At 55.6% G+C, this 18,421-nt stretch overlaps 1 protein-coding gene across 1 annotated transcript in view; it reads right to left on the reverse strand.

Annotated features, from left to right (window-relative positions):
• LOC111157584 (patatin like phospholipase domain containing 3) overlaps positions 1–1,818 on the reverse strand; it is a 15,061-nt gene extending 13,243 nt beyond the window's left edge. The window contains exon 1 of the mRNA XM_022519124.1: positions 1,632–1,818. Within this exon, the coding sequence (XP_022374832.1) occupies positions 1,632–1,818 (187 nt within the window). The remainder of the gene's footprint in view (positions 1–1,631) is intronic.
• Between the last annotated feature and the right edge of the window lie 16,603 nt (positions 1,819–18,421).

Below are 18,421 nucleotides of genomic sequence, written 5' to 3' on the forward strand. Positions count from 1 at the left end.
TTTTTTTTAAGATTTTTATTTATTTATTCGACAGACAGAGATCACAACTAGGCAGAGAGGCAGACAGAGAGAGAGGAGGAAGCAGGCTTCCCGCCGAGCAGAGAGCCTGATGTGGGGCTCGATCCCAGGATCCTGGGATCATGACCTGAGTCGAAGGCAGAGGCCTTAACCCACTGAGCCACCCAGGCGCCCCCGAGACAGGAATTTAAAGCGGGGCTCCTGGAATTGGAGAAGCGACTCCTGCCAAAACCTCTAGACCCCACTTTCCAAGGACCTGGTGGTCCCCAAGCCTCCCCCTGTTCCACAGGGTACAGACCCTGGCTGCACCTGTCCTTTGCCAGTTAGGAACTCCCTCTGTTCTGGAGTGGGTACAGGTTACCTTGACATACAAGGGCTGTCTTTTATCGCCGCCAAAGCCCAGAGTGTGAGGACTGGCCATGTGGCCGGTCTAATCCTCCCTGAGGCCACACTCCTGCCCTTTGCTCCCCTCCCATCAATGGAAAAGCCAGCCAGGGCCTCTCTCCCAATCCCCACCTCCTGGTCAGCCCAGTGTCTGCTCATGGAGCCTATCCAATGGCAGGGCTGCACCTACTGGCAGGGACTCCTGGCCATGCAGGAACAAAGTCACTCCCTGTCGGCCAAGTCCAACGCCACAGTCCCCAGGGAAGAGCAAAGAGTAGATGGCTAAGGAAGCTGAAAGGGGACAGAGGAGGGGCACTCTGTTCCCGTCTAGGGGTCTTTGGGTGCAACAGCTCCAGCTGTCACTCGTCCCAGGTCCTGCCCCGGGGCTCAGAACCCCAGGCCACACCCTAGTTTGGCCCACCTGGGCACAAGCCCACATCTTGCCCTCCCACCACCAGCTATAGACACAGATGTTCAATTAGCACGAGATTCAAATGCACAGGACCTCATTTCCAGGGCACTGACCTGGGGGGGAAGGATGGTTTGGGGGAGGTTCAGGGATCCACCCCAGCCCTAGGAAAGGTCTAGTACCGCCTCCAAGCCCCCTACCCCACAGCATCCCCCCCCCCCCCCGCCTCCCCCATGACCCTTCCATCCAAACCAGTAAACCTACCCAGGAGGACTCCGAAGTGTTTCCCTACTGAAACGCTATCCAGCACACCCCACCCTACCCCCAGTAGGGGCCAGGCTTGTCTTCAATCCCTGTAGTCTCCAGAGGGAAGACGGCGCCTGCCCAGGGACACAGCCAAATGTGCCCCTCCGGGTCCAACCCAGAGCAAAACGCCCAGCGCCTTGTGACCTGATGGCAGGGACCGCAGGGACCAGCTCCACCCTTACCTCCTCCCCACCCGCCCCCATCCTGCCCCCTCCTCCACGATGCTCCGTTTGAGCTCACTCTCAGTTCCGGGGCTAGGGGCTTCCTGTAAGCCCTGGCGCCACAGTAGGGCAGATACGCTTAGGGTTCCCACGCCCAGAAGAGCCAAGGCCAGGCGCACCCCCCCTCCTGGGCTGGCCACAGAGAACCCCCCTGCGCCGAGCAAGAGGACCCGGCAGAGGTAGCATCCGTCTGGGGATGGGCGCCCCCCACCCCAGGACGTACCCCGCGGTGTCCGTGTCCCATCCCAGCTCCACCCGGCGGAGCCCCGGCGGCGGCCCCCAGACGTACGTACCCAGCGACATCCCGGAGAGCAAAACGACTCCGTGCAGCGCCCCGGCCGAGGAGCCGAACAGCATGCGCGCGTCCTGGACGAGGTGCGGAGCGCGCTCGCTCAGGCAGCAGGTCGCCCCGATGTGGTAGAAGCCCAGGAATCCGCATCCCGAGAAGGACAGGCTCCATCCGCGCTCGGGGTCGTACATACCGGCGGCACAGCGGGGGTCTCGGGTTCGGAGCCTGCGGTGGGAGTCGGACGCGCTCCCGCGCTCGCGGAGGTGGAGGGGTCCCGCGTCGGGATCGGGGTCTGGGGACCGCCCCGCACTGCTCCGCGCCCGAGTGCGCTCTCCGCCCGGCCTCGGCGCGGCGGCTCAGACAGTCCTTGCGTGACGTCAGCCGGCAGCCCCGCCCCTCGGGCCTGCCGCCGAGCCTCCGGGCGCCCAGTGGGGGCGGAGAGGGGTGGCAGGGCGCTCACTCACCCCACCTCTGTCGCAGCTGGGGTGCTGGGAGGGGTCTGGGGCCTTGGCAGAGGGGAGAAGAGGGCCTCAACCCCAGATGGGGGTCGGAGAGCAGTTGTGCGTCCCCCAATGGCAATGGACACCGAGGGCTCCCTTTCCGTTTCTTGTCATCCCTTGAATCAGGGAGAAAGTGAAGGTGGCCCTCTTAGGTCTATCCTTTCCCTTTTCATTCGGGACAGCAAACCTTAAGCAGGCACCAGCATCTAAATAGAATTGAACGGCTTTGGTTGATTTTCCTGCAGTTTTTACAAAGATGGTTTCAATTTGTGGCAAGTGGTAAAGAGAGTGACATGAAGTTTCCATTTCAAAGTTTCACTTACAAGTAAAAATTGGGAATAACGGGTGCGGGGGAGGAGCGGTGCAGGAACGTGGGAATCCTGCAGGCTGGGGCTTAAATCATTGCTGGTGCTCTTAGGAAGGTGAGGTGCCTAAGTTGTCCCTTGGCCGGTGTGAATGGCACAGAGCATTTCCACAGCAGCCTGAGCAAGGAGGTTGGGTGTCTGCCCAGAGTTACAGAGCCAGAAATCTGGGTCTCTTGGGCCATCCTACTTCCTGTTGATGGGCACAGAGAAACCCCCTCCCTCCTTGACAAAGGCCCGCGGGGAGTGCAGGGAGTGTGGACTTTGGAATCAGGCCTCCCCCTTTCTATGCCTCAGGGTACTCATCTGAAAACTGTTGCAGTCAGGATTCCAAATGTCACCTGTGCGTGACCTCTCCACCCACAAAGCTTCCCAAGTCCAAGGCATCCCCTGCTGCTGTTGTGCCTGTACCCACAGGGACGAATGGGGAACAGCTGGAGAATTGCCCAATATGCTCAAATCCCGCAGGGGTCAGAAAAGGTGATGCCCTCCTTCTTGTTTCAGCGTCCCTGCTGTAAGCAAGTGTCTCTCTTGTGATCTGCTGATTGATTCCACATTGTTGTGCTATTTGTTGGTGATATGGCTGTTTACAATCACCCGATGGGGATGGGGCATCTGTGGCTCAATCTGTTAGGCATCTGCCTTTGGCCCAGGTCATGGTCCCAGGGTCCTGGGATCCAGTTCCTCATCTGGCTCCCTGCTCTGCAGAGAGCCTACTTCTTCTTCTCCCTTTGCCTGCCACTCCGCCTGCTTGTGCTCTCTCTCTCAAGTAAATAAATAAAATCTTTAAAAAAAAAAAAGAAATAAAATAAAATGGCCCCACACGTAGTCCCGAAGAACTCTCTGCTGATCTCAAGGGCAAGAAGGTTATGTCCTGCCTTACAGAGAAAATACCAGTCTTAGATACGCATTACCCAGGCCCAAGTTATAGAACTGGTGGCTGTGAGTTCAATGTCAACGAGTCCCCGGCATATACTGAGTAAATGTTTCTAAACAGAAATCACAGGCAACCCAAGGTTATGTATTGATCGGTTGACAAAAGTGCTATGACGGGAAGCACCCAGGAGCCTCACCCCATGTTTCCTATAGGAACAATGATGCAGAGGTCACTTTTTGAGTGTGATAAGCATAATTCTCAGTGATATAAGCACATGAATAATGAGGGCCGTCTGTATGTCTCCTGACTTCCACAAAGGGGAGCGGGTACGATCCATGGGCTCCAGAGTTTCTTTCCCTCATAGAACCTGAAGCTAAGAGTTGCCTCTTCTGGCTGTGTTTGCTCAGTCCGCTCGGCGCCTCCCTGCAAAGCTGGGTAACATGAGGGCAGGCCTCCTTCACCCAGTTCCCAATCTGGAGACTGAGTTTGAGGGAGGCTTTGGCTTCTCCACCAACCCCAGAGTCCCGATCCTTTCATCATCCTCCCCTCAATGCCCCTGGCTTGTTTCTGAACTCCCTGCCTCCATACTCATGCTTGACATTTCCTAAGCACCGAAGGCCAAGGTAGGCTACTGGGACTAGTGCTGTGTCAGCCTCCTGTCCCCACTCAGTCCCCACCCTGTGCTCAGTCTCCCAGCTCTGGTATAAGTCACTCTTTTTCTCCCCCCCCCCTCCTCTCCCTGTCCTCCTCCCCCTCTCCCTCCTTCTCCTCCTCCCCTTACCTCCTCCTCCTCCTCCCCCTCCTCCTCTTCCCCTCTTCTCCTCCTCTTCCCCCCTCCCTCCTCCTCCTCCTCCCCTCCTTTCCTCCTTCCCTTTTCTCCTCCCCCTCCTCTTCCCCCTCCTCCTCCTCCCCCTCCCCCGTCCTCCCCTTCCTCCTTCTCCTTTTTCCCCTTCTCTTATTCCTCCTCCTCCTCCTCCTTCTCCTTTTCCTCCTCCGTCTTCTCTGTAGTAAGATATATGGAACATAAAATTCACCATTTCAATAATTTTTAAATGTACAGTTCAGTGACACTGAGTGCATTCACAATGTGTGTAGCCATCACCACTATCCGTTTAGAACTTTTTCATCTCATAAAACACAGACTCCATCCCCATTAAACATTCCCTCTCCCATGCCCCTGCAGCCCCAGCACTCGCCATTTTGTTTTCCATCTCTATGGGTTTGACCACTCTGGGGACCTCCGAGAAGTGGAATCATGCAGTATTTGTCCATTTATGACTGGTTTGTTTCACAAGTCCCATGCCCTCAAGGTCCAACCATGTTGGAACAAGTCCCAGAATCCCTTTCCTTTTAAGGCTGAATAGTTCCCCAATTTATGTATGGACGGGGTTTAAGACACACTACCCCAAAATATAGTATCTTGGCATATTGAATGTATTAAGTGTTGGGCCTCACTGTTGCTCGTGGAAACAGGTGGCTGGCCAAAGGAATTTGAGGAATGGCAGGTCCAGGAAGGACTCTGTCCCTCCCCTGAAGTGGGTCAGAGACCCTCACGTGAGAGGTGCCTTCCCTATGCCCAGAGGAGAGGAGGATGCTTCTTGCCAAAGATTCAGGGACAGACGAATCTGAACCAATGGGCTTTTGCTAAGTTTCCACCCGAGTTCACTACACTTACCACCTATCTTTTGTTCTCCTATATTTCTCCCCAACTTTCCACTCTTCGTTAAACTGAGCATAAAAACATTCAAGTTGAACACTTTCTTTAGGTCTTCATTTCTTTTTTTTTTTTTTTTTTTTACAGAGAGAGATCACAAGTAGACAGAGAGGCAGGCAGAGAGAGAGAGAGAGAGAGGGAAGAAGGCTCCCTGCCGAGCAGAGAGCCCGATGCGGGACTTGATCCCAGGACCCTGAGATCATGATCTGAGCCGAAGGCAGCGGCTTAACCCACTGAGCCACCCAGGCGCCTCTAGGTCTTCATTTCTTTATGAAGGCTCCTGTGTCATAAACTTATATTGATGCATTTCTAGGCTTCTCTCACAAACCGTCCCCATCCAGAACTTTAAAGAATTAATAGGACGTGAGTAACATTGAGGGTCCTGTCACTGAGCCTTGGAGAAGTCAGATGGACACTCCCTGCCACACACCCCGGGTTGTGTTTCTACTGACCAGCATCGTCCCTAGATGGGTTCCTCCAGAAGCTGACCCAGAAACCAGGATTCCAGTCCAGAGTGATCCCAGGAGACACTGGAAAGATGCAACGGAGGAGTCATAGAGGCAGGACACTACAGTGGGCTCACTCCTACAGAAACAGCATGTCTTGGGGAGAGGTGGGAGAACGTCAAAGGCAGAAGGGAGTAGGGGAAAGAAATAATTTGCAAAGAATGCATTGTTTTGGGCAAGGTCACCCTTCTAAGGAGAGTGGAAGGCGGAGAATGGGCAGATCACCTCACTAGTGCTGACCAACTGCTAGTAAGTTCAAGACCAGGCAAAAGGTCTCCAAGGCTGACAGGTGGTGAGAGAAGGGGAGGAGGAAGGGGGGCACTGGGGGAAGGGCTGAAGGGCCTGGGACAGCCCACTAAGTAGTCTCCATTCTATTCTTGCAGCAATGGGAAACTGCGAGCTTAGGCAGAGTGGTGATGGTCCTAGTCACAAATCAGGAAGACCCGCCCAGAGTCTACAACCCCATGGGCAGAATTCAGTAGGTTGAATTCTGAGATGGGAAAGAATGACACCTTCATTCTCACCGCCTCTAACTGCAATTTAGTATTTCCATCAGATGCAAATGCGGGGCAGAAACTACAGTAGCATTATTAGAATCCCCTGTGACTCTGTTCCTAATAGAAATCACAGATCTTTTTATACCAGCTTACAGTTGCAGAGCTCCAGATAATATTTCTGCTTATTCCTTTAAAATCACGGTGTCTGAAAAGCCCCCCTCCCACCGTGTGAGATCTTATTAAATGTACAAAGAAGTACATCCATTCGTATATCACAATTAAGACACATTTTGATAACTGCACTTGAAAATAAGCGGTTTTCTTTGTAATTCTTTAAATTTCATTTCATGTGTTGAAAAACCTTCCTCGGAGAAGGGGTGTTTGGCCTCACTGTTGCTCGTGGAAACAGGTGGCTGGCCACAGGCAGGACAGGAGCCCCAGAGCAGGGGGAACAGGAACAGGAAGCACGCAGCCACTTGGGGCCAGAGCCGGCAGCTGGCCACGGAGGGGTGGGTGGACTGGGGGCTACTTGGTAGGCAGAGAAAGTGGACTTGACTGGTGGATTGACGCGAATTCAGGTAGGCGAATGGGGATCCTGCCTCGGCCACACTGAACTGGACGGGCAGGATAGACAACCAAGGGCAGGTCAACAGTGAGACTCATAGACCTGGAGCTCGGGGAGAAACCAGAACACCCGATTTCAGGGTGGTTGGGGTAGAAGTGGTAGTTAAAGCCAAGGCACAGGAGGAGACCACACAGGAGGAGTAAACAGAGAAACAGGGAAGGGCCCCGGGTGGGGGGGGGGGGCTGAAGTGGGGGGAAGAGCAGAGCCTAGAAAGCAGGCGTCATGGAGTCCCAGGGAAGAACAGGGAAGGGCAGCTTCGGCTATGCACACAGGACAAAAACTGGCTGGGGATGGGTGGAGGAAAGAAAGGGGACAGCGGTGGAGTCAGCTCCTTGAAGAGCTGGAGGGAATGGAGGGAGAGAGGGAAGCCAGTCAGGGGGGAGCTTTTTGAAAGAGAACACTTGTATGCAGCAGAGATAACGGGGGGCGGGGGCGGATCAGAGAGGAGGGCACTGCTGGACACCTCCTGGGGAAGAGGACCCAGTGGGAGGAGAAGGTTCCCAGGGGCAATTGACTCTGGACCGGGCTGGGAAGCAATCAACCATTGGGCATGACTGTGGCCCAGTGGGTCGGTCAACGGGACATGGGATTGCATGTGTTCGATGAGGTCACTGGGTGAGAGTGGGTTGTGAGGAAGGTGCATATGGGTTGGAACAGAAAGTTTCCTCCAAAGGGGGTAGGGCTGCATGGGTGCGAGCGCGCAAGTCCCGGGGTCATGAATGGACTGAGCCATGGGATTGGATCCATTTCAGTAACAGCTACCACCCCCTCTTGTGAAAGTACAGAACACCTGGAGAGGGCTAGGATTTTTACGGTGGTGGCGTGATGGAGGGAGAAAGGGCGGGGATTGAAGGTATTTGCAAGGAAAAGGGTACAATGGTGTGTTCAGTTAATCAAATGCAGAGGCCATCAGACTGAGGTGGCACCAAAGTCAGCCGTCACACCTGTGATGCCTCAAGGTTAAGAAATCAAACCTTAAGGATGACCCACAGAGCCTTCCCGAATAAGCCAACCACCCAAGCTGCCATCAGTTTGAGTAAAGCCCTTGCTTTGCTTCTGTCCTCTCTAGAAAGTCTTGTCCCTACCTTCAGCTGGGGAGCACTCCTAACCACTCCATGTCTGGCACTGCCTCATTCAAATCAATTTAGCTCTAATACACCCTTAAAATTTTAAATTCGTCTCAGTGTATCTTTCAGTGGGTGGACCACAGAATGTAAGCCGGGGAAGGAGGGACGTGAGAGTCTGAACGGGGCTGTGGGCGTGGGCAGAGCTGCAGGGTCAGTGGTCTGGGGCTCTCTGTGGGGCAGAAGCACTACTGGGTGGGGAAGCACCCTGCAGGGGAGCGGGCGGGGGTCCTGGCTTAGGAGGATGAGAATGGGGTCCCGGGTGCGGAGCAGCTGGCGGAGGTGATGACGTGAGGGCGTGACTGTGGGTGGATGGGAGAGTGGTGTGGAAGACAAGGCCATCTAGGGAGCTCACGGGGTGGAGAGAAAGCAGTGAGCCAGGGCACGAGGCCATCCACGGACACCGGCAGCTCAGGCTCGGGTATGGTCTCTGAAGCGGCCATGGGGCTCAAAGCACCGGGGGTTTGAAGGACCAGGAGGACGGGTGGTCTGGAAGCAGAGGCGAGGAGCAAGGAGATTGCCCACTGAGAGAGAACCTGGCTTCCTGGGGGGACCAGCAGGAGGATGGCTGAGGATGGGAGGGGCTGCTAATGAGCTCTGAGTAGGAAGGGAGCTCAGCAGAGTGGGCCAGGGCTGGGCTGCAGTTTCCTGGGCACCAGAGAGAGCCAAGCAGAGGGAGTCCCAGACTCAGATCTTGGTTTCTCATGAAGGAGCCCAGGTCACCTGCTAAGGGGCGAGGCCCGAGACAGGTGTGTCGGTGTTTGTCCAAATCGGTGATGAGTTCAAGCACGTAACCCTCCTCCAAGGAGGCTGCAGTTCAGGAGCCCTGGGACCCGTCAAAGGCCAACCGTGCTGCAGGCTTCCATGCAGCACTGGTGAGCACCCCACTGGTGAGATGATGGGGGAGTCCCACCTCCCACCTTCTCTGGCCGGAGCGGGGATGGGGGGCAGGGAGGAGCGAGTGCTGGCATGGACCAGCACCACTGTCGGGGAGGGGGACAGTACTGACTGTCCATGCAAGGACCCTCATCAGAAGACCCAGCCAAGCTCAGACTGGCAACCTTTTGAGACAAAGGCTCAGGTCAGTCCGTGGCCCCTCCCCCATCACCTGCTGTATCCTAGGTGTTTACAAGGCAACACTTGAGCCACAAAACCACACCCTCCTTGGCAATCCAGTGCAGACCTCGGATGCCAACAGTGCCTCTTTCTTTCACCCACACACGCTTCATCATGCGAGCAGGTGCTTGCTGTGTGCCTGACTCCTACTGCATTCCGTGGTCCCACTTGGGCTGGACACCGTCCTTGCTTCCCTCCAAGCAGCCCTGGCAGGGACGCGTCTAAGGTGAATGTGGAGGGATAATTCCCCCACGTCTCCAATAAGGAGACGATGAAGCCCTAAAGATCCAGTCCAGTAGGGCTGGCCAGGGGTTGCAGGAAGACGGCTGAGGTCCCCCCCGAACGTGGTGGGAACACAGGAACACTTCAAACACAGCGGAGGGCTGTGGGTTAGTCACCTCTGCGTCTTCACCCCCCATCTGTGCTTCCGGGGCTAAACCACAGCTACCCCTTCAGCACCCCCCGGGCCCTTCCCCCAGCCCCTCTCAGCTTTCTCACCGAGCCAGGGGGCCCAACAGATCCCATTTGGGATGCTGATCCTGCAACCTACTCACTGTTCCCTAAGCAAGTCACCTATCCTTGCTGAGCCTCGGTTTCTGCATCTGTAAAATGGGCAGATTCCTAGCACCCTGCACCTGGGCACTCAGCATTCATCTCAGTGTGAAAGCACAGAGACCCGAGTCTCCCCCAATTCCGTGGGGAAATGAAGGTGACAGTGAGCACCCTGGGTCTCACTGGGTGTCTAAGATCTCCACAAGGTGCAAACCACCCCGACTCCCCAGACAAGCGACCCCCACTTGGCCTCCCTGATATATATGTTCCTCTCGTGAACAAGGGCAGGACATTCAGGCTGGGAAAGGGGAACACTCTCTGTTCAACCCTTCTGGACATTTCCCTCTTCAAAAGGGCACTGGATTCCATACACTCTGTGTGGGAGAGGATTATCTGAAAAAACAGGAGACGTTCACAGGACACAATGTTCCCTGCGAGGAGGTGGTGGCCTGCTCAATGGTTTCCCTCGGGGCTGGAGGAGAAGGGACCAGAAGTGTGTGTTAACTAACAACCGGAGTCCTCCAGCCTGAGAACAGAACTGCTCCTCCAGACTTGGGGAGAATCCATCTCTGGCTCCGGCCGCACCTCCTGCCCAGACCCCTCGCCTTGAGTCAAGCCCACCTCCCGCAGACTCTCAGATGGGCCCCGCCTCACTGTCTTGGCCCCCCGCTGGCTCTTGCCTTCCACCGTGAATCTTCACCCATGCTGGCCCCCAGGCCTCTCCCACCCCCATGTATCTGCGGGGCTCACCTTGGCGTTGACCGCCAACCCTGGGCAGGTGGCCAGGGGCCTGGCCCAGCAAGAGGTGGGGCCAGATGTGCCTGAAGCCGTATGCATGTGTGGGGGTGGGGAGCACAGGGACCACAGGCTTTGAGGAAGGCACCCTCAAGGGCTTCGAATGGCCCCCCTCCACGTTGAAATCCAATTTTTAAAATCGGAACAGTTGAAGGTGTGCTGAGAAGATTAGAATTTGTGTTTCAAAAAGGTGGTTGGCGCATAGATACACATAATATTACTTAAAAAAAAAAAGCAACCCTTCTATCTATTTACAGTCGCCTGGAGGCATTGGTCATGAAGGAAACAGACTCCCCTTGAAGGAACTGGGAAGACAGTGGCGGAGGGAAGACAGGAGGCCAAACTAGTCACTTAACACAAATCAGGGGAGGACCCGTGCCGGCCTCGGGCTCCGAATGCCCCAGACTCTGGCATCGCCTGGGTGCCACCTCAGGGGAAGGCTGGGCTTTAGCAGCCAGACAGTCTCTGGGACGAGTGTCCGGCCCACTTTCTGGGAGAAAAGGCAGCCCCGGGATGAAAGGCGCTGGGCTGTCCTGTGCGCAGGGCTCAGGTGTGATCGGAGACACGGGACACAGGTAAGAACATGAGGTAACAGGAGACCGCTGGGGTGGAATTTCTGGCTGGGCTCTGCGCCTGGAAACAGCTCTGAAATGGAGCGGCCTGCCCAGTTCTCCAGAGAGCAGGCAGGACTGGGCTGCCCGGGGATGGGGGAAGGGGCACTGCAAACGCCCAGGAGGCCACGGGCAGGGAGCGTGGCTCTGTACAGGTCACTCCGGAAGTCCGTGTGGGATTGGCAGGCTGGGGCGGGCCCCTTCAGCTGGGTGACTTCAGGGCTCCGCGTGAGACCCCACGTGACACCTCAGGGTCATCGCATGAGGATTCACCAGCCGATTGTATTTCTTAAAAGCTGGGCGACCGTAGAAAGCATGTGGAACCAACGTGGATTCCCAGCCTCGGCCGAGAACTTAGCAGAACACAGAAGATAAAATTTGCCTTTGGGGAGGCTGTTCTCCAAATAATTCCCTGGATAAATGACAGAGAAAAGGGGAAAGGGCAGCTGGGAGGCCGTCGGACAGAGGAGGCAGAGGAAGACGCCATAGGCAGAGCTGGGAAGCAGGTGGCCAGTGGGGTGGGGACCGAAGGTGCCCAGGGCTTCTCTCAGGTGTCCTGCCTCATAGAGTGATGCGTCCTCATGGGCTTGGAGGTGGGCCAGTCCTGGCTCCTGCCCTTACACTGCCCCAGCTGCTCTCTCTGTCCCTGTGAGGTCCCTTGTCCACTCACTGGACCATTGGACCGTGCCCTGGCTTGCCCGGACACTGCCTAGGGGAAGGCTGATACGTTCTATAGTCCAGTCTGAGTGCCCTGCCTCTTGTCCCCAGGTCCGCTTAGCTGGTCCACTGGAACCACACTCATCCCACCCCCATCCACAAGGAGTCCGCAGAGAGAAAGCTGGGGACCAGCTCTCTTCTGTCCCATCTGCGGTGCTGTGTCTGGCTAACCCTGGTCCCTGAGCTCCGCCCCCTTCTCCTGGCCTTCCAAGACTGGGCTGTTGTCCTGCCCCAAAGGAGGACCAAGCTTGCTCTGTGGGTATGGGACTGGCAGGGAGGGAGAGTGGGCGCGAGTGCGAAGGGAATTCTGGAACTCATGAGAGTGTACCTGAAGGTCACTGACCACTTCTGTTCCCAGCTCAGCACTGTCATTTCCTGGTGTCGGACCTTGAATCACTTACGCAGAGATCTTCAGTTTGGTCACCGTTAAGGGGTGGGAAGGACAGAAGCCCTACTACCTGGTGGGGCTTTAAATCCCCATGCCTCTGAGCCTTTAGAAGGTGCTAGAGCGGGTGGCTGTGGTTATTACCACGGCTGGCAGTCCAAGGTGGAGCAGTCTGCTGGGTGGGGGGGGGGGGCGGAAGTCCAGCCGCCATCCTCACCTCCAGAGACCCTGGGGAGGCTGGGGCGTGGGCAGGGGCTGTCGCTTACCAGGCACCCGTCTGCTGTTGTGCAGCCCTCGTTCGGCAAATCCTCACAACCATCCTGAGGGGTGGGGCCCCGTGACCCCCACTTTACAGATGGGCAAAAGGAGGCTCAGAGAGGCAGACTGACTTACTCAAAGTCTCTGATCTGATAAATAGCAGAGCTGGTAAGTAGCAGAGCTCCGCTTAGGAACACATCGGTCAGTTTCCAAAACCCTTGTTTACTACCCTGCGACACATCCATTAAAAGTTGTCAGAGCAAGAGTTTCTGGAGTCAGGGGAGGGACCAACCCACCTATAACCCTTGCACAATGCTTTTGGGTAGGAGGGGGCCTTCTGGACACACGGACACACAAAAGTATGGGGCACAGTCTACCTGGGTTCCTGCCCCAGCATTGCTGGTGGTCAGCTGTGTGACCTTGGGCAAGTGACTTCACCTCTCTGGGCCTCAGTGTAAAATGCAGATAATCCAAATGCCTCACTTCCTAGAGTTGTTAAAAGGATTAGAAGACCCAACCATTCGAAAAGTTGTGAGAACAGCTTCTGAGTAAATAAAGAGATAAATGAGACCAAAATGGTGAGAGTTCCCAAGCTGATCAAACTCCCCAGCTGGAGGGGGAAGGGTCTTCACGGGGACTTCTCCAGTATTCCTCCGGCCGAGGGTCTGTGCCCAGACTCTGCTGGGACATGGCCAACTCGCATGTCTGCAGGTGTCTTGACAACAAGGGGCCACCGTCCTTCCCTGGAAGGCCAGCCTGTCCCACCACGGAGGGGACGCCTGAGCCGCTTGCCCGGGTCCTTTAGGAGTCCCGGGAGCCCTGAGGACACCGGTTGCACAGGTCCTGCAACACATCATAAGTGACATCCATTGGCAAGTCATCTAACCCCTCTGTGCCCTGGTTCCCTCATGGGAACGAACACAAAAATCTACCTGAGAACCTGTAAAGTGAATCCATGGTTTTCAACAGGAGCCATTCTCTTCTTCCCTCCTTGGGGGCTCTTTGGCAACATCTGGAGACATTTTTAATGGGTGTGGAGCCCATCGTGGGGCTTGAACTCACAACCCTGAGATCCAGACCTGAGCTGAGATCGAGAGCCAGTCGCTTAACCGACTGAGCCACCCAAGCGCCTGTGTTTGGAGACCTTTTTACTTTTTATTTATTTTTATTTTTACTTATTTAGGAGAGAGAGAGAGAAAGAAAGAGAGAGCACGAGCCGGGGGAGGGGCAGAGGGAGAGAAGCAGGCTCCATGCTGAGCGGACTCGATTCCTTGACCCTGAGATCATGACCTGAGCTGAAATCATGAGCTGGATGCTCCACTGACCGCCATACCCACGGGCCCCTGGAGACATCTTTAAATGTTGTTACAACTTGGCCGGGAGGAACATGCACATGGAGGCCTGGTGGGAGCGACCTTGCATCTTTATATTTAGTGGATAAAGGCCAGGGATTCTAAACTGAATACGTATCTCCCATCTTTTTTATCCATTCGTCTGTTGACGGACATCTGGGCTCTTTCCATAGTTTGGCTACTGTGGACATTGCTGCTATAAATATTGGGGTGCATGTGCCCCTTCGGATCACTACACTTGTATCTTTAGGGTAAATACCCAGTGGTGCGATTGCTGGGTCGTAGAGTAGCTCTATTTTCAACTTTTTGAGGAAACTCCACACTGTTTTCCAGAGTGGCTGCACCAGCCTGCATTCCCACCAACAGTGTAGGAGGGTTTCTGCTCAGGGTTTTCTTAAAGAAACCCTACGGGGCAAGATTTCTTCTCACTTGATTTTTTGTCCTGGCTTTTAAAAATTTTTCAGATCTTTAATGTTGAAAGTCTAGAGTGACAAGCACCTGCCTATTGGCCATGAGGTAACCATGGGAGAAACTTTGTGTTGATTGGCACGTGTACGTTCTCTCTCCGCACATGCGCATCACGACAAGGTATCACGTTCTTCTAGCTTTTACCAGCCCATTGGAAATGACAGCGTGGGTTACCCCACGTGCTCCAACATTTATTTCCTAAGAAAGGAGGACGTTCTCCGCCGTCCCCATGACCCAGTAAGATTTCACAGCAACCCTGTGCCCAAATTCCCTAACTCTCCCCAAAAGTCCCCAAAAGTTCTGTTTCATATCTTCTGCCTGTCTTTTCTTTTTTTCGTTTATTCGGCGCGCAGGTCCATGAGCTGGTAGAATCCTGCCCCCGCCCCCCCCGCCCGCCATTCTGTTGTTGTGGGATCCCTTCCCCACAATGGGATTCGGGTTCCAGGCCCTACTGGAGAATGTCCCAGAGCCGCCCCATGCTCCCTGCCCCACAGCATGAGGAAGCCTGAGGTCGGGCTGGGTGATGCTCAGGGTGGCCACCCGGTTGACTGGGGCCACCCACGGCCGAGGCGCCGTGTTCCTTTGCAGTGAGTGGGGCCGTTTGGAGACCTTGTAGAGATCCTGTCCCTCGACCACCTCCATGCAGTGGTTTTAACCCTTCAGTGACCCTTGTGCATGCCCCTTGTTATTCATGACGGTCTACACAGTAGTGACTTTCTAGCTCAGCTCTTGCTTCTGGGTCTGTTGGCTGGCATTGTGTAAAGAAGAACATGCCTTCCCCGTCCCTCCCCCACTTTATTGCGACTACCGCAGACTCATGGGTTTAAAAATACCAATGTGTCACTGTCTATTGTCATCTCTAGGTGATGCTCTTCCCCATCTGGTCACTTTCACGGGGCACAGCAACCGTGTCCCCCCCGTCCCCCACTCCTGTGACTGTCGGCCACTAAAAAGTCACAGCCGCCACCTTCCCCTGGAATTCCTTTCTGTCCAATAGGGGCCCCCCACGCAGGAACTTATGCATGGTCAGTGACTAGCTGATGAGGGACACAGAAGGTAGTTGCGCTCAGGGGTTCATGTTCTGGGGTGATGGTCATGTTCTGTATCTTGACAGAGGGACAGAGCACACAGCCTGGGGCAGCCCCAGCCTAATCCAATGGGCCACACCCTGACATAATTTCTGTGAGGGAGACTTACCCAGGAGGGCTCAACCTGGACCCCTCCCAGGGTGGTTTATTCAGCAAGACCAACATCCTAGAGGCCGTCTGCACTCACCCGGAGCCCTGTGACCAGGCCAGGCAGAATCACGTTTACCCATTCATCTGGGGGCAAGGAAAGAAGGCACCGATCCCCCCATGCGGGTGGTCTGAAAGGAGAGCTGGTATGGTTTTGCAAGGTGTGGAAGAAGATGGTGGACGGGACCTGGGGCAGGTGTCATTCTCACCATGAAACAGGCATTTGATGGTTAGCTAGCGTGGCATCAGGAACCAGCCAGGAGAAACTGAAAACATGCTGTGTGCTCCGAGAGCCCCTTGGCGTCTCCAGCTGCAGCCATCACCAGCACACTCATGTCAATGACTTCCTCTTTGGAAGCAGTCTGGGACACCTGGATGGTTTCCCGGTCGTGCACCCTACTTAGAGAGATGGCAATCTGCCAGGGAGCACCTCTGAGTGTTGGCCAGGAGATGTCCCAAAGGACCACGCTGACTTAAAGGAAGGGTGAGGCGACCCAGGCTTGTCCTCCCAGCAAACCTCACAATGTTCCCGAGGACCCTAAAAAAGAGATCCCAGAGAAAGAAGGGACCAAAGGCTATTCAGAGTCTCCCAGGTGACTCACTTCCCTTTTAGGAAAAATTAATGACCGAAGCCATAGAATCAGGAGAGAAACTTTAGAAAACCAAGGGGGTTTTACCAATGACCTTGCCCCTATGGCTCTCAACGTCTATTTTACATACTGGAGAGACGGGCTTTAAAGCTCAGTCTGGCCTCAAAGCTTTGTGGCCAGGGACAAATGCCTTGCTTCAGTTTTCCCTCCTGTAAAAGGGAGATGATGGCACCTTGGGACTCTCGGGAGGGTTAAAAGATCGCGCCTGCCCTGGGAGTGCAGGCCTGGGCTGCTCATGGTCCTCTCACCACTGCAGAGTTCTGGTGAATCGACGACACGCATCCACGGTGGCCTGATCTCCTGCACCCCCCACCGCCCGCACGCCCCTGCTGCTGTGCAGTCCTCCTGTCGTCACTGTTGGGAGAGACCATCAGGTCTCCTCCGTGGTCTCTTGGTAGCTCTTAAGACAACCGGGGTCTAGCAGCTCTTACGTTTTACCATCTTTTGGAAGGGACAACACCCACCCCGCTATGCTTACTTAACCATATGCCTTGGCTGTTTTCCTAAGCTAGTTCTCATTTTCCAAGGGCTTGCGGGGCGTGGGGGGGGGGTGCTAATCACACAGCGAGGGCTTGTGGGAGCAGCCCGTCTGCCACAGGGCACATTGCAGACAGAGCAGGAAAGGTGGGGAGCCGCCTAGGCAGCGAGCAGGGGCGTACACACGGGCACACACAGCTGCTGGAGCCCGAAGAGGGGATCCGCAGGGACCCGGAGAGCCAGCCCTGGGGCGTGGTTGGCCGGAGTGCTGCCGGCCGGGCCCCTCATCTAAATGCTGCAGCCCTCTTTGCACGGTTTTTGTGAGTTTTTAACCACAATTCCTGGTCCCTGCCCTGTCCCCCCTGTGGAAGGACTGGAGAGAAACTTCTTCTGTGGAGCCCAGACCAGGAGGCCAGGACGGCCTCGCTGACCAGATGAGCCGGTCGTGTAACCTCTCTGTCAAGTGGGGCGTCGATGGCAAGAGCGCGTGTTTCAGAGGACCAGACGGCGGGAGGCCCAAGGAGAAAACACAGGAGAAGAGTGGAAGGTGCTCAGTTGAGGCCAGCGGCGTTGAGCCTTGAGGTCCCCCTACCCTAGTGGGAGCCGCGCCACTGTGATCCGAGGCCTCTGTAGGGATGTCTGGAGAAGCCAGGGCAGGAGTGGAAGGGAAGGCTGGGTACAGGGACAGGGAGAAGGCCGCCATGCCGGGCGCGCCCTGCTACCCAGGCATCCCCTTAGTGCTGCAGGAACACTATGGGGCACAGCATCCTTTCCATTTCACAGATGAGGGGATGTGGCAAAGAGAGGTCACAGGTCTGTCCAGGACCCAACAGTAACAGTGGCAGAGCCAGGATCCACCCTGAGACTGGCACTAGTGCAATCACAGTGAGAGGGTCCCGACATCATTCCTCTGGATGACCCCAAAGTCATGCATCCCTCCTCATGTCCCAAGAGAGCCACCATTCACTGATGACCGAGGGCCATGACTATGAATTACTGTGGGCTGAAAAGGGGTCCCTGGAGCCCCTCCTTTGACCCCTCTGATTCTCATTCCACCTTGCCCACCCATCCAGCAGGCCCTGCCCAGTCCAACTCCCCTGGTGCCTCTGCATCACTGCCCTAGTCCTGGGCCAGCCCTCCCACACCCGGCTGAGGGTCTCTCTGGCTCAGAGCCTCCCAGGCCACCTCCCAGCCTGGTCTGGCCAAGGCAGGACCCTGGGGGGAAGGGAGGGAAGCTGCAAACTTTGGAGGTGGGTGCCTGCTCTTTTCCTTATTGTGTACAAGAGCAGCTCTCACTGCAAAAGGCAAAGAGAGTTTGGACAGTATGGCTCTGCAGGATGTTAGTCCCCGGGACAGGGGAGCTGGGGAAAGGTCTATGAATATTCTTATTATCTTTGCAACTTTTTTTTTTTTAAATCTGAAATCATGCTCAAACCAAAAGTTCATGAAAACAAAAAAGAACAAGGCCACGTTCAGCGAAGAAGATGGGCCAAGGGAGGGAAAGCATATCGTCGACAGCAGAAGGACAGAGGTGGGTTTCAATGCCCAGAGCAGGCATCTCGCTCCTTGGTCATTTTTCCCTCTTTGGCACTTGGCTGCCATGCTGCAGTGCACGTACGTCTCGTTCAAAATGGAGAGAGGAGAGAGCCAGCCACGTGGAGCCCTCACAGTCCACCTGGAAGCCACAGGCCCAGGATTCGGGGGCTGGGTGTCCCCAGACTTCGGAAGGACCAGCACAGCACACAGATCCCACGAAGTGCGAACTCCAGATAGGGAAATGCAGGCCTGAGGGTTGTCAGGACTGAGAGGGAGCTGAGATCTGGAAGCTGCGCCTGCCTGGCGCTGGGGTGGTGGTGGTGGGGGGGTGTCTCTCTGCGGACCTAGCCCGCCATCACTTACACCCTCCGAGCCCCGGGTGCCCTGCAGACGGGGCCCCAGGGAGAGGGGCCCGGCCATTGAAAGGCAGTGCTCAT

The sequence above is a fragment of the Enhydra lutris genome, unplaced genomic scaffold, assembly GCF_002288905.1.
Source record: "Enhydra lutris kenyoni isolate GAN:26980312 unplaced genomic scaffold, ASM228890v2 scaffoldscaffold55, whole genome shotgun sequence".
Classification (NCBI taxonomy): domain Eukaryota; kingdom Metazoa; phylum Chordata; class Mammalia; order Carnivora; family Mustelidae; genus Enhydra; species Enhydra lutris.